Source organism: Pseudophryne corroboree (assembly GCF_028390025.1).
Source record: "Pseudophryne corroboree isolate aPseCor3 chromosome 3 unlocalized genomic scaffold, aPseCor3.hap2 SUPER_3_unloc_23, whole genome shotgun sequence".
NCBI classification, from domain to species: domain Eukaryota; kingdom Metazoa; phylum Chordata; class Amphibia; order Anura; family Myobatrachidae; genus Pseudophryne; species Pseudophryne corroboree.
The window spans coordinates 376,928-403,287 of record NW_026967512.1 but is presented as its reverse complement, the minus strand read 5'-3'; the positions used below and the strand labels follow the sequence as shown (position 1 = coordinate 403,287).

Here is a 26,360-nt window from a genome sequence, read left to right as displayed (position 1 = left end):
TCTGTCTGATATTACAACAGAAGATACAGAGGGAGAAGAAGAGACGTATGTGACTGATATAAAGGCAGAAGATACAGAGGGAGAAGAAGAGACGTATGTGACTGATATAGAGGCAGAAGATATAGCGGGAGAAGAAGAGACGTATGTGACTGATATGAAGGCAGAAGATACAGAGGGAGAAGAGGAGACGTATGTGACTGATATAAATGCAGAAGATATAGAGGGAGAAGAAGAGACGTATGTGACTGATATAAAGGCAGAAGATATAGAGGGAGAAGAAGAGACGTATGTGACTGATATAAATGCAGAAGATATAGAGGGAGAAGAAGAGACGTATGTGACTGATATAAAGGCAGAAGATATAGAGGGAGAAGAAGAGACGTATGTGACTGATATAAAGGCAGAAGATACAGAGGGAGAAGAAGAGACGTATGTGACTGATATAAAGGCAGAAGATATAGAGGGAGAAGAAGAGACGTATGTGAAGGATGATCAGCAGTGTAAGGAGGAGGAGATCCCTACAGATATCAGCACAGGTGAGTAATAAACACTTATTACAGAAAAGAGTCACATTCTCCTTGCTCAGGCACTACAACAATCTCTTTTTCTCATATGTCCTAGAGCAGTGGTTCTCAGACTCGGTCCTCAGGACCCCACACAGTGCATGTTTTGCAGGTAACCCAGCAAGTGCACAGGTGTACTAATTACGCACTGACACATTTTAAAAGGTCCACATGTGGAGCTAATTATGTCACTTGTGATTCTGTGAGGAGACCTGCAAAACATGCACTGTGTGGGGTCCTGAGGACCGAGTTTGAGAACCTCTGTCCTAGAGGATGCTGGGGACTCCGTAAGGACCATGGGGTATAGACGGGATCCGCAGGAGACATGGGCACCCTATAAGACTTTGAATGGGTGAGAATTGGCTCCTACCTCTATGCCCCTCCTCCATTCTCCAGTTAGATTCTGTGCCCAGGACAAACTGGACACACACTAGGAGAGTTCTACTGAGTTTTTCTAAAAGACTTTGTTAGGTTTTTTATTATCAGAGAGACCTGCTGGCTACAGGCTCCCTGCATTGTGGGACTGATGGGAGAGAAGCAGACCTACTTCTGTGAGTTAAAGGCTCTGCTTCTTAGGCTACTGGACACCATTAGCTCCAGAGGGTTCGATCACTTGGTGCGCCTAGCTGCTTGTTCCCGGAGCCGCGCCGTCACCCCCTCACAGAAGCCAGAAGAAAGAAGCCGGGTGAGTATGAGAAGAACAGAAGACTTCAGTGACGGCAGAAGACTTTCGAGTCTCAGAGGTACCGCGCAGCGCGCCATTGCTCCCACACACCAACGGCTCTACAAGGGTGCAAGGCGCAGGGGGGGCGCCCTGGGCAGCAAGATATACCTCCATTGAGCCTGGCTAAACATGTATACAGTGCATAGGCACTGTATACGGACCCTTGCCAGCATAAAAAACTATATTAATAGCGGGGCTGAAGCGCGCCGAGAAGGGGCGGGGCTTAGCACTCACAACAGGATTCAGCGCCATTTTCTCCATGTCCCTGCCAAAGCAATGTGTACAGTGCAAACGAAGGGGGGGGGAGGGGGGCACAGTGTTTTAGTGCAATATAGAGGGAAATATAGCACTATCTTAGATAATGGGCATGTAATCATTGTGTTGTGCATATATGTCTGTGTGTTCCCCGACATGTGTGAGTGCTCTGTCACAAACAGCTATGGGGATCCCTGTCGGCATCGCCGACGCTTGTTGGTACTTGATTCAGTAGATGCAGTGTCAGCAGGTCGGTAGTATTATGCTTTTCAAAGTAAACACTGTAGGGGAGACACAGTAGTATGTGGGTGTAGGGGAGACACAGTAGTATGTGGGTGTAGGGGAGACACAGTAGTATGTGGGTGTAGGGGAGACACAGTAGTATGTGGGTGACCCTGTCGGCACCAACTGGTATTACCGGGTGGAAATGAACATGCTGTAACTAACCTGTATATATATATATTTATGTATATGTATATGGTACTGTTCCCTGGGCCTGTACCTCGAGCACAGACATGGTAGTATTTGTGGGGGAGTGTTGTTAAAATTATATATGTATACTTCCCTCTGACCCCTCAGGGTCGCAAGAATGTTATTTTGCCTGGTTCCTTCTCCCTGCTGTCGACGAATACTAGGTTTTCTGTCGACCATAAGGTTTCCTGTTAGATCCACAACTGGGGCATTCAGTACATGGTCATACACATTCAGAACACATTGATGTCACTAGGGACCCAATGGTTCCGGACAATCCGCTTCTATTTATGATATATATTATATATAGGATATGTGTGTAATTGTGTATTACATTATGTATATTCATATTATGATTTATAATGAATGCTGAAGTAATAGTAATCCTTCTCATGTGCTGGTCGCTCTGTTGATAAAGCTCTAGGTCGGCCGTGACGAGTTGGTCTCAGATCCTCACAAGGAGTCAGAATGTTTATTATTATTCCCACCACGGATAGAATAAAGTGAAAGTCAACTCCTGGTCTGCACGGGGCCCTGTCACAAAGGATCGTACGCAGGAAGCTAAGTGATATTTTATTCTATACTTTGGAGTTATTTGCATTACATGCGCATGGAGGAGTGTTTGTATTCGGAAAGGCATCCGATAGTATTACCCTATAGAGAGAGGGGATGTGTCTTATGTTGGTTCTTCTCTATAACATGGCGGCAGGCTGCCGTGCGACTGCAGGAGGTGTGGCCGGGGGAATGCTGAGGCTGACTCCGAGAGATACTGCAGTGTTTCCCTGGGACGGTGTACCGCTGTTAGGGGAGGCCTCAGTCAATCTCGGCTGATACCACTGGTAAGTCTAACTTCGTGAGTTAGATTCCCTCACAACGGTTGGTGACGCATTCTGCTGTGGGATGCAGTCATTTCAACCGGTTCGATACCCTTCTTTTCTCTAACGTCCTAGTGGATGCTGGGACTTCCGTAAGGACCATGGGGAATAGCGGCTCTGCAGGAGACTGGGCACAAAAGTAAAAGCTTTATGACTAGCTGGTGTGCACTGGCTCCTCCCCCTATGACCCTCCTCCAAGCCTCAGTTAGATTTTTGTGCCCGGCCGAGAAGGGTGCAATCTAGGTGGCTCTCCTGAGCTGCTTAGAAGTAAAAGTTTAAATAGGTTTTTTATTTTCAGTGAGTCCTGCTGGCAACAGGCTCACTGCATCGTGGGACTAAGGGGAGAAGAAGCGAACTCACCTGCGTGCAGAGTGGATTGGGCTTCTTGGCTACTGGACATTAGCTCCAGAGGGACGATCACAGGTTCAGCCTGGATGGGTCCCGGAGCCGCGTCGCCGGCCCCCTTACAGAGCCAGAAGAGCGAAGAGGTCCGGAGAAAGCGGTGGCAGAAGACGTTCCTGTCTTCAGATAAGGTAGCGCACAGCACTGCAGCTGTGCGCCATTGCTCTCAGCACACTTCACACTCCGGTCACTGAGGGTGCAGGGCGCTGGGGGGGAGCGCCCTGAGACGCAATAAAACATGATAAAAACCTTATGTGGCTAAAGAAATGCATCACATATAGCTCCTGGGCTATATGGATGCATTTAACCCCTGCCAGTTTTCCAGAGAAAAGCGGGAGAAAAGGCCGCCGAGAAGGGGGCGGAGCCTATCTCCTCAGCACACAAGCGCCATTTTCTTTCACAGCTCCGCTGGAAGGACGCCTCCCTGACTCTCCCCTGCAGACTACACTACAGAAACAGGGTAAAACAAGAGAGGGGGGGGGCACTATTGGCAGCTAATATATAATACAGCAGCTATAAAGGGAGTAACACTTATATAAGGTTATCCCTGTATATATATAGCGCTCTGGTGTGTGCTGGCAAACTCTCCCTCTGTCTCCCCAAAGGGCTAGTGGGGTCCTGTCCTCTATCAGAGCATTCCCTGTGTGTGTGCTGGGTGTCGGTACGATTGTGTCGACATGTATGAGGAGGAAAATGATGTGGAAGCAGAGCAATTGCCTGTGTTAGTGATGTCACCCCCTAGGGAGTCGACACCTGACTGGATGGTTGTATTTAAAGAATTACGTGACAATGTCAGCACTTTGCAAAAAACTGTTGACGACTTGAGACAGCCGGCAAATCAGTTAGTGCCTGTTCAGGCGTCTCAGACACCGTCAGGGGCGCTAAAACGCCCGTTACCTCAGATGGTCGACACAGACCCAGACACGGATACTGAATCCAGTGTCGACGGTGAGGAGACAAACGTAATGTCCAGTAGGGCCACACGTTACATGATCACGACAATGAAGGAGGCATTGAACATTTCTGACACTACAAGTACCACAAAAAAGGGTATTATGTGGGGTGTGAAAAAACTACCAGTAGTTTTTCCTGAATCAGATGAATTAAATGAGGTGTGTGATAAAGCGTGGGTTTCCCCCGATAAAAAACTGCTGATTTCTAACAAATTATTGGCACTATACCCTTTCCCGCCAGAGGTTAGGGCACGTTGGGAAACACCCCCTAGGGTAGATAAGGCGCTCACACGCTTATCAAAACAAGTGGCGTTACCGTCTCCTGATACGGCCGCCCTCAAGGAACCAGCTGATAGAAGGCTGGAAAATATCCTAAAAGGTATATACACACATACTGGTGTTATACTACGACCAGCAATCGCCTCAGCCTGGATGTGCAGCGCTGGAGTGGCTTGGTCGGATTCCCTGACTGAAAATATTGATACCCTGGATAGGGACAGTATATTATTAACTATAGAGCATTTAAAGGATGCATTACTATATATGCGTGATGCACAGAGGGATATTTGCACCCTGGCATCAAAAGTGAGTGCGATGTCCATTTCTGCCAGAAGGGCGTTATGGACGCGACAGTGGTCAGGTGATGCAGATTCCAAACGACATATGGAAGTATTGCCGTATAAAGGGGAGGAGTTATTTGGGGTCGGTCTATCAGACCTGGTGGCCACGGCAACGGTTGGGAAGTCCACCTTTTTACCTCAGGTCACCTCTCAGCAGAAAAAGACACCGTCTTTTCAAACTCAGTCCTTTCGTTCCTATAAGAACAAGCGGGCAAAAGGCCACTCATTTCTGCCCAGGGGCAGAGGAAGAGGGAAAAGGCTGCACCAGGCAGCCTCTTCCCAGGAGCAGAAGCCCTCCCCCGCTTCTGCCAAGTCTTCAGCATGACGCTGGGGCTTTACAAGCGGACTCAGGCACGGTGGGGGCCCGTCTCAAAAATTTCAACGCGCAGTGGGCTCACTCGCAAGTGGACCCCTGGATCCTGCAGGTAGTATCACAGGGGTACAAATTGGAATTCGAGACGTCTCCCCCTCGAAGATTCCTGAAGTCTGCTCTACCAACGTCTCCCTCCGACAGGGAGGCAGTATTGGAAGCTATTCACAAGCTGTATTCTCAGCAGGTGATAATCAAGGTACCCCTCCTACAACAGGGAAAGGGGTATTATTCCACGCTGTTTGTGGTACCGAAGCCGGACGGCTCGGTGAGACCAATTTTAAATCTAAAATCCTTGAACACTTACATAAAAAGGTTCAAATTCAAGATGGAATCACTCAGAGCAGTGATAGCGAACCTGGAAGAAGGGGACTATATGGTATCTCTGGACATCAAAGATGCTTATCTCCATGTCCCAATCTTCCCTTCTCACCAAGGGTACCTCAGGTTTGTGGTACAAAACTGTCATTATCAGTTTCAGACGCTGCCGTTTGGATTGTCCACGGCACCCCGGGTCTTTACCAAGGTAATGGCCGAAATGATGATTCTTCTTCGAAGAAAAGGCGTCTTAATTATCCCTTACTTGGACGATCTCCTGATAAGGGCAAGGTCCAGGGAACAGTTAGAGTTCGGAGTAGCACTGTCTCAGGTAGTGCTACGTCAGCACGGGTGGATTCTAAATATCCCAAAATCACAGCTGATTCCAACAACACGTCTACTATTCCTGGGGATGATTCTGGACACAGTCCAGAAAAAGGTGTTTCTCCCGGAGGAGAAGGCCAGGGAGTTATCCGAGCTAGTCAGGAACCTCCTAAAACCAGGCCAAGTGTCAGTGCATCAATGCACGAGAGTCCTGGGAAAAATGGTGGCTTCTTACGAAGCGATTCCATTCGGAAGATTCCATGCAAGAACGTTTCAGTGGGATCTGCTGGACAAATGGTCCGGATCGCATCTTCAGATGCATCAGCAGATTATCCTATCTCCAAGGACAAGGGTGTCTCTCCTGTGGTGGTTACAGAGTGCTCATCTTCTAGAGGGCCGCAGATTCGGCATTCAGGATTGGATGCTGGTGACCACGGATGCCAGTCTGAGAGGCTGGGGAGCAGTCACACAGGGAAGAAATTTCCAGGGCTTGTGGTCAAGCATGGAAACGTCTCTTCACATAAATATCCTGGAACTAAGGGCCATTTACAATGCCCTAAGTCAAGCAAGGCCTCTGCTTCAGGGTCAGTCGGTATTTATCCAATCGGACAACATCACGGCAGTCGCCCACGTCAACAGACAGGGCGGCACAAGAAGCAGGAGGGCAATGGCAGAAGCTGAAAGGATTCTCCGCTGGGTGGAAAATCATGTGATAGCACTGTCAGCAGTGTTCATTCCGGGAGTGGACAACTGGGAAGCAGACTTCCTCAGCAGACACGACCTCCACCCGGGAGAGTGGGGACTTCACCCAGAAGTCTTCCAAGTGATTGTAAACCGTTGGGAAAAACCAAAGGTGGACATGATGGCGTCCCGTCTCAACAAAAAACTGGACAGATATTGCGCCAGGTCAAGGGACCCTCAGGCAATAGCGGTGGACGCTCTGGTAACACCGTGGGTGTACCAGTCGGTGTATGTGTTCCCTCCTCTGCCTCTCATACCCAGGGTACTGAGAATCATAAGAAGGAGAGGAGTAAGAACTATACTCGTGGCTCCGGATTGGCCAAGAAGAACTTGGTACCCGGAACTGCAAGAGATGCTCACGGAGTACCCGTGGCCTCTACCTCTAAGAAAGGACCTGCTCCAGCAGGGACCTTGTCTGTTCCAAGACTTACCGCGGCTGCGTTTGACGGCATGGCGGTTGAACGCCGGATCCTGAAGGAAAAAGGCATTCCAGATGAAGTCATCCCTACCCTGATCAAAGCCAGGAAGGATGTAACCGCAAAACATTATCACCGCATTTGGCGAAAATATGTTGCGTGGTGTGAGGCCAAGAAGGCCCCTACAGAGGAATTTCAACTGGGTCGTTTCCTACATTTCCTGCAAGCAGGACTGTCTATGGGCCTAAAATTAGGATCCATTAAGGTTCAAATTTCGGCCCTGTCGATATTCTTCCAGAAAGAACTGGCTTCAGTGCCTGAAGTTCAGACGTTTGTCAAGGGGGTACTGCATATACAGCCTCCTTTTGTGCCACCAGTGGCACCTTGGGATCTCAATGTAGTTTTAGGGTTCCTAAAATCACATTGGTTTGAACCACTCACCACTGTGGAATTAAGATATCTCACATGGAAGGTGGTCATGCTGTTAGCCCTGGCGTCAGCCAGGCGTGTCTCAGAATTGGCGGCTTTATCATATAAAAGCCCTTACCTAATTTTTCATTCAGACAGGGCAGAATTGAGGACTCGTCCTCAATTTCTCCCTAAGGGGTTTCAGCGTTTCACATGAACCAACCTATTGTGGTACCTGCGGCTACTAGGGACTTGGAGGACTCCAAGTTGCTTGACGTAGTCAGGGCCCTGAAAATATATGTTTCCAGGACGGCTGTTTATCCTGTATGCACCCAACAAGCTGGGTGCTCCTGCTTCTAAGCAGACGATTGCTCGTTGGATTTGTAGTACAATTCAGCTTGCACATTCTGTGGCAGGCCTGCCACAGCCAAAATCTGTTAAAGCCCATTCCACAAGGAAAGTGGGCTCATCTTGGGCGGCTGCCCGAGGGGTCTCGGCATTACAACTTTGCCGAGCAGCTACTTGGTCAGGGGCAAACACGTTTGCAAAATTTTACAAATTCGATACCCTGGCTGAGGAGGACCTGGAGTTCTCTCATTCGGTGCTGCAGAGTCATCCGCACTCTCCCGCCCGTGTGGGAGCTTTGTTATAATCCCCATGGTCCTTACGGAAGTCCCAGCATCCACTAGGACGTTAGAGAAAATAAGAATTTACTTACCGATAATTCTATTTCTCGTAGTCCGTAGTGGATGCTGGGCGCCCATCCCAAGTGCGGATTGTCTGCAATACTTGTATATAGTTATTGTTACAAAAAATCGGGTTGTTTATTGTTGTGAGCCATCTTTTCAGAGGCTCCTACGTTTATCATACTGTTAACTGGGTTCAGATCACAGGTTGTACGGTGTGATTGGTGTGGCTGGTATGAGTCTTACCCGGGATTCAAAATCCTTCCTTATTATGTACGCTCGTCCGGGCACAGTATCCTAACTGAGGCTTGGAGGAGGGTCATAGGGGGAGGAGCCAGTGCACACCAGCTAGTCATAAAGCTTTTACTTTTGTGCCCAGTCTCCTGCGGAGCCGCTATTCCCCATGGTCCTTACGGAAGTCCCAGCATCCACTACGGACTACGAGAAATAGAATTATCGGTAAGTAAATTCTTATTTTTTCCCTTTCGGTGCAGATTGTGGAAGGTGAAAAGGTAAGAGTTCTGCAGCCTTGTCAGGTTCGCAGAAGCGGATGTCGTTTTCTGTTTCTACCACATCCACCGCATGTCGCTGGGTCTATCTGGCTGGAGCCCACTCTGGTGGGAACTCGTCTACTACTCTTCAGTCAGTCTGAGAATGAGTTAATAATGGATTCTAAAGGGGGTCATGCTGGAGTTACAGATGATTCCCCTCACTGATTTTTTGAATAGATCTTACCGATTCCCCTCTGGAAAGGGAGGTAGTACGCGACGCCATACCAGAGTTGCGTCAGGTTCAGGACATTGTCCTGCTGTCCCTAAAAAAAAGAAGAAAAAAAGAAAAGATTTCTACTTACGAAGGGAGCTCCAGCACGTAAAGGTAGAAAAGGGGTTAAATGCGTTTTTCTCCGCATTCGGCTTACCTGGGTTGATGTCCAGGATTGTCTTTGCCATTTCACCGGAGTGATGGCAGTATGATGGTATTCTTTCAGTAGTAGGAGCCATTGTTATTCGGTACTCAGATGCTCTCCGGATTAAGGCGAGGTCAAGAAACAAGTGGTGCAAATCGTTGTTTCTCTCTGACTGTTCTTCAACACAGGGGAAGGCTGTTGTTCCCAATGACGTAGACGTCAGAAGTGGGTATCAGGGTAGATACTGAACGGTTGAAGTTCCGTGTGTTCTTGTGGAAAGAGGTCTGAGGATCCGGAGTCAGATCAGATTTGCAGTAACAATCCATCAATATGTTCCGTTGATGAAGAAGATGGTGCGGCCTAAGAGGCCTTTTCGGTGAGCAGGTCAAATGCCAGAGTGGTTTTCACGGGGCCAGTTGGAAATGTGGTCCGGATCTCACCTGCACATGCGCCGGAATATAATCCTAATGGCCAGGATATCGCTCCTGGGGTGTCTGCTCAGTTCTCACCTCCTAGAGGTGATAATGTCAAATATTACCTTTAAATATTAAGCTATATACTATTACCGTTGAGGGGTTAGTACAAGGCATGTGAATCATGATATTTTTCGACTTTGGCAGTCAACAATAACTGCCACTATCTAAACAATTAAGCAGAAAAATATACAATACATATGAAATATCTATAAATGATTGGGTGTAGGCAGGAGAGGAGAAGGTGGGAAATGTATGACCTAGTGTGATAGTAAAAGCATGTATGTATGAAATTCATGTCTGAGGGGTCATGTATCATCGTGCCGTACATGTTCTAAAATAAGCTTCGAGGTATTGCGAAGTATACATTGAATCCTTCTTATCCCGTATTAAGGGTCTGTAAATGGGCTAACAAACTCTACCGAGCTCTTTTCGGCTTTTAGTTCCAACAAATGGGGTGCACATTAGTTGATGATACATGAAGGGGGATAATATGTGAGTGCTAATATATGTGCCTATATCACCTGTCGTCTATGTGTGTCACTACCTGAAGATCGTAGAGATGAAGATAAGAAACATGCGTTATAAATGCATTCATATGATAATGTATGTGATCGTCCGTGGGCATCTGTTGAAGTCTTGTCCGGATTGCGGTATCTTTGCTGTAAGTGGTAAGCAAAGTTTTTCAAGTGTCCATAGAAAGTTAGTCTCTAAAAGTTCATCAAATGTCTGTGAAAAAGTTCATCAATGGTCTGTAGAGATGTGCATCAAAATCTTCTTCCGAGTGGATGTCTTTTTACCTTGGAGAAAAACAAAGGAGAAACGGGTGAAAGAAACGGACCGTGGCATCACGTCTTATCACAACATTGTCTCGATTGATGGGTCATAAATTAAACCAGTTGTTGTTACAATGCCCTCGCTCCTCAAACTCTTTAATTTGGTACTGCGCTTGCAATGCATTTAAAATCCGAACACATCTGAATATCAAACCAATCATAATGACAACTCCTAGGATACAAAAGAGAAATTTCCCTACATTCACGATAACATTTTGAGCCCATTCTCCTAAACCTGAGAACCAATTGCGTGGGTTCAACCATGAAACCCAGCCGGTCAGTTCATTACCCACAGCAGCAAGGGTAAGGTTGTGTCTCCTTCGGAACTCCCACTTCAATTGCAAGATATCGTCCATCTTTTGATCTATGACCTCAGTTGTGTCATCAGTGCTGTTTGTGATATATGTACAGCACTTCACACCATACTGAGTTACTAGGGTGACACAATACCCTCCTGTCACTACTGTGATGTAATTGAGAACCATCCTGTGCTGGATCAGTTCCATTTTGTAAGCTTGCAATTCTCTCCCAGTATACCTGAACGTGTCATCATACATCTCGGTGATATTGTCTATCAGGTTCGCTTGCACATACCTAAAATATACATACATATACCTAAAATGTATAACTCCTCTGGCGGTACGGGTGATATCTAGCGCGAGTAGGAGTTGAATCCCGGTGGATTCGTGGATCAAATCAGAGGCTGCATGCTCTGTCCTATCTATAAGGTGTCTCTTTACAATGTGTTCGTAATGAGTGTGAGTGTAAGGAGCTTGAGCATTGAGGTGAACGTCTTTCATCTTTTCATGGGTAATGGTCATTACTTCTGGCAACAATCTTCCAATGTAACACAATCCCTCTGAGTTTGGGGCAAGCCACTTATACTCCTTCCTCGCGCATATGAAATATGCATCATCGGGGAGGACATATGGGACAGAATGTGACATCACCATATTACAAACCTTCCAGGTGAAAAATCCTATCCCTAACTCTGTCATTTGTCTAGTACACGTATGAGGCTGTATGATATGCGCACAGTATCCTGGTGATACTTCTCCAACTCGCATGGTCCTACTTCCTAGAGTGTACCTATACTGAAAATATCTCTCACCATTGGCTATTTGGCGTATAAGCTCTGGGTCTATGGGCATTCTATCGGCTCTGTGTGAAAATGCCATGGTTCGGTTGTTCCATGTCACTTCCCAATTTCCCGGCTTTCGGGGATTGGAAATATTAAAACATATTAAGGACTTATCCACATGATATTGGTTGAGCTTCAAACTAGTAAAGCCTAGAAATATTAAATTTCTTGTCCACCTGTCTCCCACCCCTTAATTCAAGTACCTCATCTATCGTTAAAGCGTATGGCACTAGTCCTGACTTTCTATGACCTTGAGGTACTTGTGAGCACACCCAGCATTCCGTTTGGTTTAAAACCTTACCCACTAATGAGTGATAGTCACTCAATGGATGACGGTCCATGTTGATATTAAGACTGGACTGACATCTCTGGATGCACCCGTCCTCAACTATGTTTTCACAATTCCTACAGATACAATTCTCTTCAGCTAACAATCCTTCACAATGTCTTTTGGTGTCATGGCTACCAGATCGTTTTCTGATACTCGCCTTTACTCAGTGATTGTGTTGCTCTTGGAATTCTACGAATCCGTCCTGGTCATCAGAACCTATTCCAGATCCTTTCTCGACCTCTCTGGTACTCTCACCGAAACAGACTGCTCTGGTCAACAACAGGGTCAACAGGAAAACACGGAATGCAGTCTCTTTAGGCAAGTCCATCTTGCAGGAGGAGAAAGAAAGAGTGGTAATGGGGGTAAGAAAATAATTGAAGGGAAAGAAAATTGTTACGATAATTGTCCTCTAGTCTCTTTGTTCTTCTTGCTCAGATGCCGTCTCAACAGTGCTGTCTCTCAGTCTTCCCAAAACGAACACTTCAGTGATACGATATTCTTTCCGAATCAGCGATCTTTCTGTAAGGAGCATAAATCTTGCATTACCATTTGTCTATTTGGAAAACAAAAAGATTGGAAACCGCACCGGTGTAGTAGGTGTATATGTGAAAATGATAAATTATCTGTAATTAGCTGATAATTAAATTAAAGGTTTAAATCCTCATTTTGGGAAGCAGACACATAAGGTAACACAATCCTTGTTTTTGTGTGTCAAAAAAACTGCCCATCAGCGGTGCTCCCACGAGTCAAATATACATTGTAAACACGGAAAAAAGAAAAGAAAGAAGACTCTTTTTGGGAAGCACTCATATACAGATAATATTGTATGACTGGTTGTCACAATAACTAGCTAAAATACAATACTTTAATAATTTTCGTTAAAAAATTAATTACTGAGGAGTTCAATAAGCGCCAATATTTGTTTGAATGGTGACATTGCGAAAATATAAAGAAAATGTTTGTAGCGTGTGAGGTACAAATACCTAATATAGGCCGAGATGGGTAACTCTGTGATTTTGTGAAACAAAAAACACCAACTATGGGACAGCCTGTGGTCAAACAGATGTTTATTCAATGTATATATATATGACCATCATTTGAGAACTGCTGTATATTCCAACTGGGAATTGAATCCTAGCAGATAATTAAATCATAGGTCATGACCGATAAGCGAATCAGTGCTCTATTTTAGTGACAGGCAGGGTGGCAAATAATTGCAGTACCAGGGTGTTCCTTGGTGGTCTCCCATCCAAGTACTTGAACCGGCCCTCCACTGCTTGGCTTCCAAGATCAGATGAGATTGGGCATCTCCAGTGGGGTATGACCGCAGACCTTATGCTTACCCTTGTCACACTGTGTCCTAGTTGGGCACAGATAAGAGCCAATTAGCGATATTATGTAGACCACAGGTGTCTAAACGGCTGGTGAAAGAGAATCAGGAGTTGTTTCTCAGAGATATAACAAAAAGTTATAACACAAAAATCAGATACCCATCTAAATATTCACGGCAAAAGTAGTCGCAAATACAAGTAGAAAAAACAAGTAAAAAAACATCTATTCTGTACAAATAATTAAGAATATCTAGAACAACTGATTCTAAATTATGCAAAGTAGGAGGCCTCCAAATTTGGACTCCAAAAACTCAAAATAGATGTATCCCACATACACTAAGGATTATGCAGTAAGGTATATCATAAGTAGTGATGTTTCCAGCTCCAATGCCCCACCATGAATCACCTTCAGGCAGCGGGGGAACCACACGACAAAAATTGTGCCACATATATCATCAATTTGGTGTTTTTAAACGAGCATGGATTACTGCATTGCACATAGAAAAAACATTCATGTATTTGATAGACTCCAAAATGGATATACTAAGGATTATGCAGTAAGATAAATCTTAAACAATAATATCTCCAGTTCTAATGCCCCACCATGAATCACCCTCAGGCAGCGGGGGAACAGCAAGACAGTAAATATACCACATATATAATCAATTGGGTGTTTTCAAAAGAGCATGGATTTATGCATTACACACTGAAGAAAGCATTTATGTGTTTGATAGGCTCCCAGAGGTAGTTGATGCATCAGCATCCGTGATTTTTTGGTAGCAAACAAGCACTTATTTACTTACTGATGATATTTTTATCTGTTGTTAATGCATATGCCTATCATGAAGAGTTCTCTGTGCCCCGTGGGTATAGGTTTGTCATGCACAGAGAGAAAAAAAGAGGAGCAATTGTCAAGATATTACCTAATCCGGGTGTATAATCATTGTGTGATGTCCTACTTGTATAGAGAGAGATATTAGGGGAAATCCTGGTGGAAGGTGCTGGCCGCGTCTGCCCGCGTGTTGTCCGCTGCTGTACTCCGGCCGCACTGTTCTTCCTGTTAGGCTGGTTCCCGTAGCGACGAACTTTGCCGTGATCGGCTAGTTGCGGTCACGTGTGCGCACCACGTGACCGTGAGGTTGATACCTCTAATCCTTCTTCCTTCCAGTCATACAATATTACCATTTGTCTAACTGTTGTGTGACATACCATCCGTAAAACATGAAAGAACAAAAAGAGAGAGAACAATAGAAAAAGAGAAAAATTGTCAGATTTCCGTTCACCATCAGGCTGTCACATCAACATGTCTATCGGTATCTCTGCACAGTCTCCCCCACCAGTATTTCCACTCTCCACCCTCTGTGCGTGGCCAGGCACAACGATGCTGGTAGGACATACTGGGGTTGGGTAGACCTCTGAAAAGACCAAGTGGTCATGTGACGTTTGAGCTGTAGTTCTGCTGGTGAACGTCAGAGATGAAAAGGAAATATTTAAAGATAAATCACAGAGTTTACCTGGCCGCCCCTGTGTCTACAAGGAATAACCTACCAATTACATCGACCTTAACCTGAGGCTTACTATCAAGGCTAACAATTAACTTCACTGGCTGCAAATTACAGGTGCGGCCCAAAATTTTTCCTATATGATCCCTGATTACAATTACGTGTGTCATACAGTGTGTCATAACTTTGATCGTGTTCTTGTCTAGGAGGTCTGACTTTATGTGTGCTGTTACAGTTGCTGGCATAATGCCCTTCCCTTTTACACAGATAACAAACCCTTGGCTTCCTCCATGTGCCAGGGGCTGGGGGTTTTGGTCGATTTGATGCCTCTTCTAGTGCTTGGATGCTCATCACCATCAACCACTCTCCCTGTGCTTCCCTGGTTCTTTGGATATTATGGTCATGCTCGATAGCGGACTCCCTTAATGCAGCCACCGAGATACCTCTCCAGTTAGGTTGAGTGAACTGTACCCTTGTTCTCAACACTTCTTTTAAACCTTCCAATAATACGGACACCGCTACCTCTCTATGATGTACACTTTCCTCAATGTCCGCGATCCCAGTGTATCTAGCCATTTCCTCTAATGCTCGATGGAAATAATCAGAAGCAGTTTCACCTTCTTTTTGTCTAATGGAGAAAATTTTGTTCCACTTGACAACAGTTGGGAAATATACTCCTAACTGCAGATTGATCTGTTTAACATTCTCCTGATTGTATTCCTCAGTGGGAGGTACTTCTGCGTCTAACTTACAATCAGTGATGAATTTTGCAGGGTCAATATTGGAGGGTAGACATACCCTTAGCAATGTCCGCCAATCTTTATTATGGGGTTCAGCGGCATTACCTAGTTCTTTAATAAACCTTTGGCATGCGGCTGGATCTTTCCTGGGATCAGGAAATTCAGAAGTAATTGTCCTTAATTCTGTCCGGGACCAGGGGCAATGCATTGCAATGTTCCTGACTGGAGTGACTCCCTGAGCGTCAGTCTTTCCATTTGGGACTGCGATCACCCTGACAGGATTAAGTTCAATCACATCACTCTGGGTTGATTCTACAATGTGAGGTGCAGTTGTCTGTGCATAATATACAATACCGTACTTACCTGTGGACACGACCTCACCTGACCCTCCGTTAGGGAGCTTTACTACTGCCTTTACCGATTGGGCTGTGCCCACCTGGGTGTCTTGTATGGTGGCTGCTGGAGAAAGTGCCGACATCGTGCTGGGCTCACTTTCTTGCTTGTAATCCTGAGGGAAGTTTAACATGGGGTGCAACTTGCACGGGTTAGAATTTGTACATTTATCAGTTTTACTCCTATCGTTATTAACACATTTATTACGTTTACTCTTATTGTCATTAATACATTTATTAAGTGCACTATTATCATCATATCCCAGTATGTCATTCTCTGTAGCCATTGTTTCTCCAGTTGCCATCAGTTTCCTGCTAGGGTTGGAACCAGCTGTGTAAGCTAATTCCCTCTGTATATCACTCTCTCGTTGCCATAAATGTAAACAGTTTGTGTGTCTGACCCTTTGTTTTTGGGACTTTATGAGACAGATCCTAAACTTTAGATTATGCAATACCTCTGAGTTAAAACTACCTATCCCAGGAAATGGTGCTTTATCCCCCACAGTCATTCGTGTCCATTCATCACAAAAGGTCTCAGTGTGGGGACCATACTTCCCCCACATTACTCACCGAGCTGACCCCCTGGGTCTGAAATTCTCTGCCTGAACCCTGGCGGAGTAACGTCCCTGTGTTGTGCACTTGGCTTCCATTGTGGACCTTTTTAACACAGAAAAACTTCCTAAAATGCACCAAACACAGTAGTCTATGGTGGAAGTTCTCCAAGCTCTTCCACCAGCTTCTTCTGCTCCGAGTATCCCCGGTCCGCCTTCTAGCAGACTCGTGTAGTCGTTGCAGGCCCTACCTCTAGTGATTTTCCTGAGAGACCAGCGAAAATTCCCTACCTTTGTTTTACACAAATCACGCTTGCATGTGCTCCCTACAACACGTATGAGGGCAATTTACGCATGAATATGCAACCTCATATCACGTTGCGTCACGGGTTTACACCTACAACCGTGCGGTCCAATCGTACCACTTATAGACACTTGTTGTCTATAAATGGTAGGATCATTGGAGTCTCCCTACTGTGCTCCACAACAGCCGGAGCGTAATACCACGATAACTTTTATCACACTCCGTCGCACGTGTTCACCAAAACCGTGCTCGCACGGTTTCACCTAGACCGTGCTTCACCAAGTTTCACCAAGACCACCAAGTGGGATTCAATACACTCATACCTTTTTCAGCCCACACAATCATTCTATAGTTTTCTGATCATAAAAATTATTTCCTGTTAACTGATAGCTCTCCCCAGAGGTACTACAGTACAGTAAGGTATTTAAACTAAATATTGGAAACTGAACAAATTATGTGCTACCGTATCGCCTAAACTAAAACAATGCTATTGTGTGATTTGTATTTTGTGGGCATATCTGTATGCACGTTGCGTAAAATATGCCACGTGTGTAGGCCTTTGCGTTGCGTACGCAGTCTCGCACGTTGCCCGAGACACGTGTACACAGGCCGGATACGTCCGCAGCAATACAAATAACATGCTTCTATAAATGTAAACGATATTTAACTATAATCGCTTACCCACACCACACAGTATCTCCTGTATAAACCTTTATAACTGAGCCAGGCTGCGTGTGTGTTTTACATGTACTCCCTTAAATATTACTTTATATTTTTAACTAAATAGCAACAAATTTCTCAGCACGGGTCAAAATGTATCTAATAATCAATGCTAATGGCAACAAGCGAATAGATATGCAGAATACACAAAATACAGGTCTAAATTAATCTAATCAATGCTTCCAATAGTATGATTCATATTGGATAGCTATCTTGCAGAACATACATTGATATAAACACATACACATAATTATAATATTATATCTATGTATCATTCACTGGTCTCCTGAGACTCATTTACTCATTAAGTGCTTCTAATTTGCATATGAATGTGCTTTTGACTGTCTGTGAAGGTGGTTTTTCACTGCCAGGAAAAAGCAGCCACACGGGTTAATTTGCATTTCAATGGCTATTTTACAACAAGCAGAGTTTAACTGAATCCTAGAGGTAAAGAGAGAAAAAAACTTTGTTTATCTGTATGTGGTTCTTACATCAAATATTCATCTTACTATTAACTTTTATTAAGCCCCATCTGAATCTATTTGTAATTGACTATGGCATGGGTTAAATAAATGCATTGGTAACTCATAAATGGTGATTTCTTTTTGACCAAGGGCGGCTGATTATTCCTGAGCAGACTGAAAATCAGCCATTTAGGGAAAAAAACGACCTTCCCAAAATGGCCGCTGCTCCTCCCCCTCCCACATCCATGAGGGTTACACAAAATGGAGGACAGACCATGTGGCTTCCTTTGTCACAAAAAAATCACCATGCAAGCCCCTGAAGTTATTTTTAGGCCTGAGTTTAAAAAAAACCAACACTATATCAAGGCTTTTGCAGCAACTTTTAAATATACTTTTAAACCTACTTAAACAGGTAAGCAATCCAATCTGAATCAAACACAATATGACTAATTTGAACCTTGTTTTGCAACAATATAATCAGATATGCAGAGTACAGGTGTATGCTTGTATTCAGAAATTCACAGACTTTAAAAATAGCTTTGCGTTCTTACCTTCCGAATCCCACCAGCATCCCTTCAAACCAAGCGGAGCAGACGCTTATCTAATCAGCATCAATGTATCCCCGACCACAAAACGGCTAACGGGATACTACCTTCCCACCCTTTGCTGATAGATAAAAGTCTGCCTTGTCCTGCTAGGCTGTGGATATGAGGAGGCCCGGACGATTGCCCCCAATTGATAATGCCAAATATCACCTTTAAATATTAAGCTATATACTATTACCTTTGAGCCGCTGTGGCCGTTAGACCACGTGCACGTGCTACGCACTTTGCACGCTGTTTGCGTACGAAGTACCGTATGTGGTACGCACTTGGCGTACACATGCTACGGAATATCCACAGCGAGCGCACACACAGTTGATAACCTTTAAACCTTATTATTAAAACCACAGTAAGAATATGCTTATGCTCTAAACCTTAATAGCCAAATACTGTAATGATGTAACGCTTAAAACCTTTAACAATGTGTATACTGTATGAGCGATTAAGATGCTAAGAGAGCCCTTTGCGTAGGAGTGAAAACACAAGACCTGATTTGGATTTAAAAACGACAGTAGCTCTAACACTGCCGTGGATGGTTTAGAGCAGGCCTGGCCAACCTATGGCTCTCCAGCTGCTGTAAAACTACAAGTCCCATCATGCTTTGCCACAGTTTTTCTATTAGGGAATGCTAAAACTCTGGCAGGGCATGCTGGGATGTGTAGTTTCACAACATCTGGAGAGCCACAGGTTGGCCAGGCCTGGTTTAGAGAAAAGGGAAAAAACACAATACAAGTTATACACTACAAACTAACATCAAAATCTTACACAATAACAGAGAAATAGCGAACAATCGCAAACAAGAGTGAACAAATGAGAACATAAATGGCGAACAAAATGGATAACAAAATGGCTACAGAGAATAATACATACGGGGGGATGATTCGCAAGCGCGTCCTGGATCCAACCCTCAGCATTCAGGGAGAAAGCCTTCAGAGAAAGTGAGTGTCTGGCCAGGCAATGGTGGTCTTTATATACACAACATACTTTCACAATACAATGGTCCCTATAATCTCATTGTTCATTGGACACAGGAATGTCTCCACATTATAGCAAAGGTCATAGGTGGATTTGAACAGGTGGGCTGTGTCTTTCCCCAACTGCTCTGGTGGGAGGTAACCTCAGGATTCCCACCGCATGGATAATGAACAGCAAATACAATTAATGTCCATAATCTACTTTTGTACATAACTATACACAGGAGCGAGCGATCTTTTCCTAACTAACATCAGAATGTTACCCTTAAAATACCCTACAGCTGGATACTAGACACCACCTTTCAACCTTTATCTGACCCTTCCTATCATGCAAAGAGGAATCTCTCTGTCCAGGAACAGTTTAAACTAAACATACTCGCTGACATGGTCTAGGGGAATATTATCTACAATATACACTATTTGGGTTAAATATGCTACGATCGAGTCGCCCGATACACGCTCACAAACTCTACCGTCAATGCGCATACCACGCGCGTGATCGCCGGAGCGATCTTACGCAAATTGCGGATATGTGCACGCACGGCAGACTGAGTGTACGAGCAGCGGGCATGTGCATGAGGGGTTAGTACAAGGCATGTGAATCATATTTTTTGACTTTGACAGAGGGACGAAGGTTCGGAATCCAGGATGAGATCCTGGTGTCCATGTATGCAGATCTCCGAGACTGGGGAGCAGTCCTTGCAAGGGAAGTATTTCCAGAGGAAAAGGTAAAGCTGGGAAGTTTGTCTGCAATAAGCTTTCTTGAATTAAGAGCTACTTTCAATGAACATATGCTTTGTGATCTGCCCGTGTTAATTCTGTCGGATGACTTGACAGCAGTGGTGTAAGTAAGCCGCTAGGGCGGAACAAGGAGCAAAGCGGCAATGGCAGAAGCCGAAAAAGTTTTCAGCTGGGTGGAAAGACTGGTAAACGCTCTATTAGCAGTCTTCGTTCCGGATGTGAACGACGGAGAAATAGATTCCTTTGGCGGGATTGCCGTTACCAAATTCGGTAGAGGCCCATTCCACTAGGAAGGTGGGCTCTTCTTGGGCGGCTGCCTGAGGCGTCTCGGCTTTACAGTTGTGCCGAGCAGCTACTTGGTCGGGTTCAAACACTTTTGCTAAATTCTACAAGTTTGATACCCTGGCTGATGAGGACCTCGCGTTTGCTCAATCGGTGCTGCAGAGTCATCCGCACTCTCCCGCCCTTTTGGGAGCTTTGGTATAAACCCCATGGTCCTTATGGAGTCCCCAGCATCCTTTAGGACGTAAGAGAAAATAAGATTTTAAACCTACCAATAAATCTTTTTCTCCTAGTCCGTAGAGGATGCTGGGCGCCCGTCCCAGTGTGGACTAAATCTGCAAGGCTTGTATATAGTTGTTGCTTACATAAGGGTTATGTTACAGTTGGAATTGGTCTTTGATGCTGTTTTTGTTCATACTGTTAACTGGTTGCGTATATTCCAGGTTATACGGTGTGTTTGGTGTGGGCTGGTATGAATCTTGCCTTTAGATTAACAAAATCCTTTCCTCATATTGTCCATCTCTTCTGGGCAGTTTCTCTAACTGAGGTCTGGAGGAGGGGCATAGAGGGAGGAGCCAGTGCACACCCATACTAAAAGTTCTTTAGAGTGCCCATATCTCCTGCGGAGCCCGTCTATACCCCATGGTCCTTACAGAGTCCCCAGCATCCTCTACGGACTAGGAGAAAAAGATTTACCGGTAGGTTTAAAATCTTATTTTTATATACTAACAGGGGTGTCAAGTGTGGTACAGCACTGCAAAAGCAGATCCAATCTCTTTCTCATCAGACTCTGCTGTCTTCCCTTCACTCTCACTCAGATGTTCACTGCTGCCAGTAGCACACGTATGAGAAGCAGAAGTATGGCGGCAGCTGTATAGATTCTCATATGTAATTCTCTGTATCATACTTACCGTACACACATCGGCCCTCATTCCGAGTTGTTCGCTCGCAAGCTGCCTACTGGGAGTGAATCTTAGCTTCTTAAAATTGCGACCGACGGATTCGCAATATTGCGATTAGACCTCTCTTAGCAGTTTCTGAGTAGCTCCAGACTTACTCGGCATCTGCGATCAGTTCAGTGCTTGTCGTTCCTGGTTTGACGTCACAAACACACCCAGCGTTCACCCAGACACTCCTCTGTTTCTCCGGCCACTCCCGCGTTTTTCCCAGAAACGGTAGCGTTTTTTCACACACACCCATAAAACGGCCAGTTTCCGCCCAGTAACACCCACTTCCTGTCAATCACATTACGATCACCAGAACAATGAAAAAGCCATGAGTAAAATACCTAACTGCATAGCAAATTTACTTGGCGCAGTCGCAGTGCGAACATTGCGCATGCGCAATAAGCGGAAAATCGCTGCGAAGAAAAATACTGAGCGAACAACTCGGAATGACCACCATCATCCTCATTACTAGTGAGAGAATAGAGGTAAAACACTGATGATGGGGGTGTAACAGTGGATTATAACCTAGCAGATGATGATTACAGGGTATTATATGGTGTATTGCATGTAAAGTACCTTGTTCCACACCTACTCTGCTGTAGCAATATACCTTATATAAGGGTGAGTAACACATGTACAGGCTTATTAGCGTATGAGCACACACATAAAGGAATGCTACCTTACCAATGCTTCCAGGAGTAATGTTAGGAGACATTTCTCTGATCCATCAGCTCATATGACTGATGTTATTGTTCATCTAGAATCTCCAATTCATACGATATGTTCCCCATTCATTGTTTTACATTGGTGCTGACATAGGACTTGGCGAGTGACTACATCTCCATTTATACTTCATGGTTAGTTACCAGTACAAGAGAGAGATATATCTAAGTCTTATTATAATATTACATTTGTTATTGTGAGTGTTCTCAGGAGGGTGGACACAATGATAGTCTGAGACACAATATTATAAAGCTTTCATTAAAAGTTGTTTTATTATACACACACATTTACAATTAAGTGTCTCAGAGAGTCGTCTTCTATTGTTTACAAGATTAATATTGTTACAGAAAATGTCACATTTCCATAATGTATTTTATTTCCAGCAGATGGACACACAAGCAGGAATATCACAGAAGGACATCTAATGTTATCCCCGGATTGTGACATAAAAGATAATGACAGTAGACAGGATTCTCCAGGAGCTAACCCCATTACCCCAATTATACATCCAGCTTTATCAGCTGATCCCTCTGATCCTGGGAAATGTTCTCCTGATCACTCTGATATTGGTGCATCTGTTACAGCTCTGAGAGTAGATACAGTGTTTCCCTGTTCTATAGATGCCAAATGTTTTACACAGAACACAGAGCTTATTACACATCAGCCAGCTAAGGCAAGGGAGAGGCCATTTCCATGTTCTGAGTGTGGGAAATGTTTTACATACAAATCAGCTGTTGTTGCACATCAGAGAAGTCACACAGGTGAGAAACAATTTCCATGTTCTGAGTGTGAGAAATGTTTTGCACAGAAATCAGATCTTGTTAGTCCTAACAGAAGTCACACAGGTGAGAGGCCATTTCCATGTTCTGAGAGTGGAAATTTTTTTGCACAAAAATCACATCTTGTTAAACATCGGAGAAGTCACACAGGTGGAAAGCCATTTTCTTGCTCTGAGTGTGGGAAAGGTTTTGCACAAAAATCAGATCTTATTAATCATAACAGAAGTCACACAGGTGAGAATCCAATTACTTGCTCTGAGTGTGGGAAATGTTTTACATGGAAATCACAACTTGTTATACATCAGAGAAGTCACACAGGTGAGAAGCCATTTCCATGCTGTGAGTGTGGGAAATGTTTTGCACACAAATCAGATCTTGTTAAACATCAGAGAAGTCACACAGGTGAGAAGCAATTTTCTTGCTCTGAGTGTGGGAAATGTTTTACACAGAAATCACTTCTTGTTATACATCACATAAGTCACACAGGTGAGAAGCCATTTCCATGTTCTGAGTGTGGGAAATGTTTTGCACACAAATCAGATCTTGTTAAACATCAGAGAAGTCACACAGGTGCAAAGCCATTTTCTTGCTCTGAGTGTGGGAAATGTTTTACACAGAAATCACATCTTGTTACACATCAGCAAAGTCACACAGGTGAGAGTCCATTTCCATGCTGTGAGTGTGGGAAATGTTTTCAACACAAATCAGCTCTTGTTATACATCACAGAAGTCACACAGGTGAGAAGCCATTTCCATGTTCTGAGTGTGGGAAATGTTTTGCACACAAATCAGATCTTGTTAAACATCAGAGAAGTCACACAGGTGAGAAGCCATTTTCTTGCTCTGAGTGTGGGAAATGTTTTACACAGAAATCACATCTTGTTAGACATCAGCAAAGTCACACAGGTGAGAATCCATTTCCATGCTGTGAGTGTGGGAAATGTTTTGCACACAAATCATCTCTTGTTAGACATCAGCAAAGTCACACAGGTGAGAAGCCATTTCCATGTTCTGAGAGTGGAATTTTTTTTGCACAAAAATCACATCTTGTTAAACATCGGAGAAGTCACACAGGTGGAAAGCCATTTTCTTGCTCTGAGTGTGGGAAAGGTTTTGCACAAAAATCAGATCTTATTAATCATAACAGAAGTCACACAGGTGAGAATCCAATTACTTGCTCTGAGTGTGGGAAATGTTTTACATGGAAATCACAACTTGTTATACATCAGAGAAGTCACACAGGTGAGAAGCCATTTCCATGCTGTGAGTGTGAGAAATGTTTTGCACACAAATCAGATCTTGTTAAACATCAGAGAAGTCACACAGGTGAGAAGCCATTTTCTTGCTCTGAGTGTGGGAAATGTTTTACACAGAAATCACATCTTGTTACACATCAGCAAAGTCACACGGGTGAGAGTCCATTTCCATGCTGTGAGTGTGGGAAATGTTTTCAACACAAATCAGCTCTTGTTATACATCACAGAAGTCACACAGGTGAGAAGCCATTTCCATGTTCTGAGTGTGGGAAATGTTTTGCACACAAATCAGATCTTGTTAAACATCAGAGAAGTCACACAGGTGAGAAGCCATTTTCTTGCTCTGAGTGTGGGAAATGTTTTACACAGAAATCACATCTTGTTAAACATCAGCAAAGTCACACAGGTGAGAATCCATTTCCATGCTGTGAGTGTGGGAAATGTTTTGCACACAAATCATCTCTTGTTAGACATCGGCAAAGTCACACAGGTGAGAAGCCATTTCCATGTTCTGAGTGTGGGAAATGTTTTGCACAAAAATCAGATCTTGTTAAACATCACAGAAGTCACACAGGTGAGAAGCCTCTTTCTTGCTCTGAGTGTGGGAAATGTTTTACACGGAAATCACAACTTGTTATACATCAGAGAAGTCACACAGGTGAGAATCCATTTCCATGCCCTGAATGTGGGAAATGTTTTGCACACAAATCAGATCTTATTAGTCATAACAGAAGTCACACGGGTGAGAATCCAATTACTTGCTCTGAGTGTGGGAAATGTTTTAAATGGAAATCACAACTTGTTATACATCAGAGAAGTCACACAGGTGAGAAGCCATTTCCATGTTCTGAGTGTGGGAAATGTTTTGCACACAAATCAGATCTTGTTAAACAACACAGAAGTCACACAGGTGAGAAGCCATTTCCATGTCCTGAGTGTGGGAAATGTTTTACATGGAAATCACAACTTGTTACACATCAGAGAAGTCAGTCAGGTGAGAGGCCAATTCCATGTTCTGAGTGTGGGGAATGTTTTACATGAAAATCACAATTTGTTACACATCAGAGAAGTCAGTCAGGTGAGAAGCCATTTTAATCCTCTGGAGTATACTTATTGCCATGCGTTGTTCTTCAAGGTTCTTATCCTATCTCCTATGCTTTTTGCAATAATACATGCTACCGCAGGGTGAAATAATCAGATGTCATGCCCTCATCTACCACTGCTATGCAGATGACCTGTCTTTTGCTCCGGGTGCTGAGGACCCAGTACCAATCCTAAATGTCTAGCTGATCTCCAAGTGTGGGTGATGCCAGTTGGCTGTGACTCAGTCCTGGTGAAACAGGTCCTTATGATAGAAGCTCACCAACAAATGGCAGGGCTACAGCTCAACTTTGTGAACCAACCAGGCTTGTGCTTAGGGGTTCAGAGTTACAAAATGCTGATAATGGGAGTCATTCCGAGTTCGTTCGTTGCCGATTTTCGCTATGCTGCAATTAGTTGCAAATTGCGCATGTGAAAGGCACGCAGGGCGCATGCGCTTAGTTATTTAACACAAAACTTAGCAGTTTTGCTGTGGCTTCTGCGGCGCTTTTCAGTCACTGGTGTTCAGTAAATGATTGACAGGAAAGGGGAGTTTCTGGGTGGCAAGTCTGCGTTTTACAGGCGTTTGCAAAAAAAACGCAGGCGTTTCAGGGAAATCGCGGGCCGAATGCAGGGCGTGTTTGTGACGTCAAACCAGGAACTAAACAGACTGAGCTGATCGCAATTCGTGAGTAGGTCCGCAGCTACTCAGAAACTGCAAAGAATTATTTAGTAGCAATTCTGCTAATCTTTTGTTCGCAATTCTGCTAAGATGGTATCCGGACTCCAGGTCGACAACACAAAGGTCGACACACTTTAGGTCAACGCCAATTGGTCGACACACCGTAGGTCGACATGGAAAAAGGTCGACATGAGTTTTTCACGATTTTTTTCTTTTTTTAAACCTTTTCATACTTAACGATCCACGTGGACTACGATTGGAACGGTAAAGTGCCGAGCGAAGAGGTAGCGGAGCGAAGGCACCATGCCCGAAGCATGGCGAGCGAAGCGACGCGGTGCACTAATTGGGGTTACCGGTCACTCTACGAAGAAAACAACACCAAAAAAACATTAAAAACTCATGTCGACCTTGTTCCTGACGACTTTTTTCCATGTCGACCTAAGGTGTGTCGACCAATTGGCATCGACCTAAAGTGT

At 44.4% G+C, this 26,360-nt stretch overlaps 1 protein-coding gene and 1 pseudogene across 1 annotated transcript; one reads left to right on the top strand and one right to left on the bottom strand.

The window, feature by feature from the left end:
* Positions 1–25,990, top strand: LOC134983760 (zinc finger protein 585A-like). Its single transcript, XM_063949401.1, has 2 exons — positions 1–536; positions 22,474–25,990. The coding sequence occupies exons 1-2, from the start codon at positions 155–157 to the stop codon at positions 25,161–25,163; spliced, it is 3,072 nt and encodes a 1,023-aa protein (XP_063805471.1). The 5' UTR covers positions 1–154; the 3' UTR covers positions 25,164–25,990.
* LOC134983772 (5S ribosomal RNA) lies at positions 13,026–13,146 on the bottom strand (annotated as a pseudogene).
* Positions 25,991–26,360: the final 370 nt, after the last annotated feature.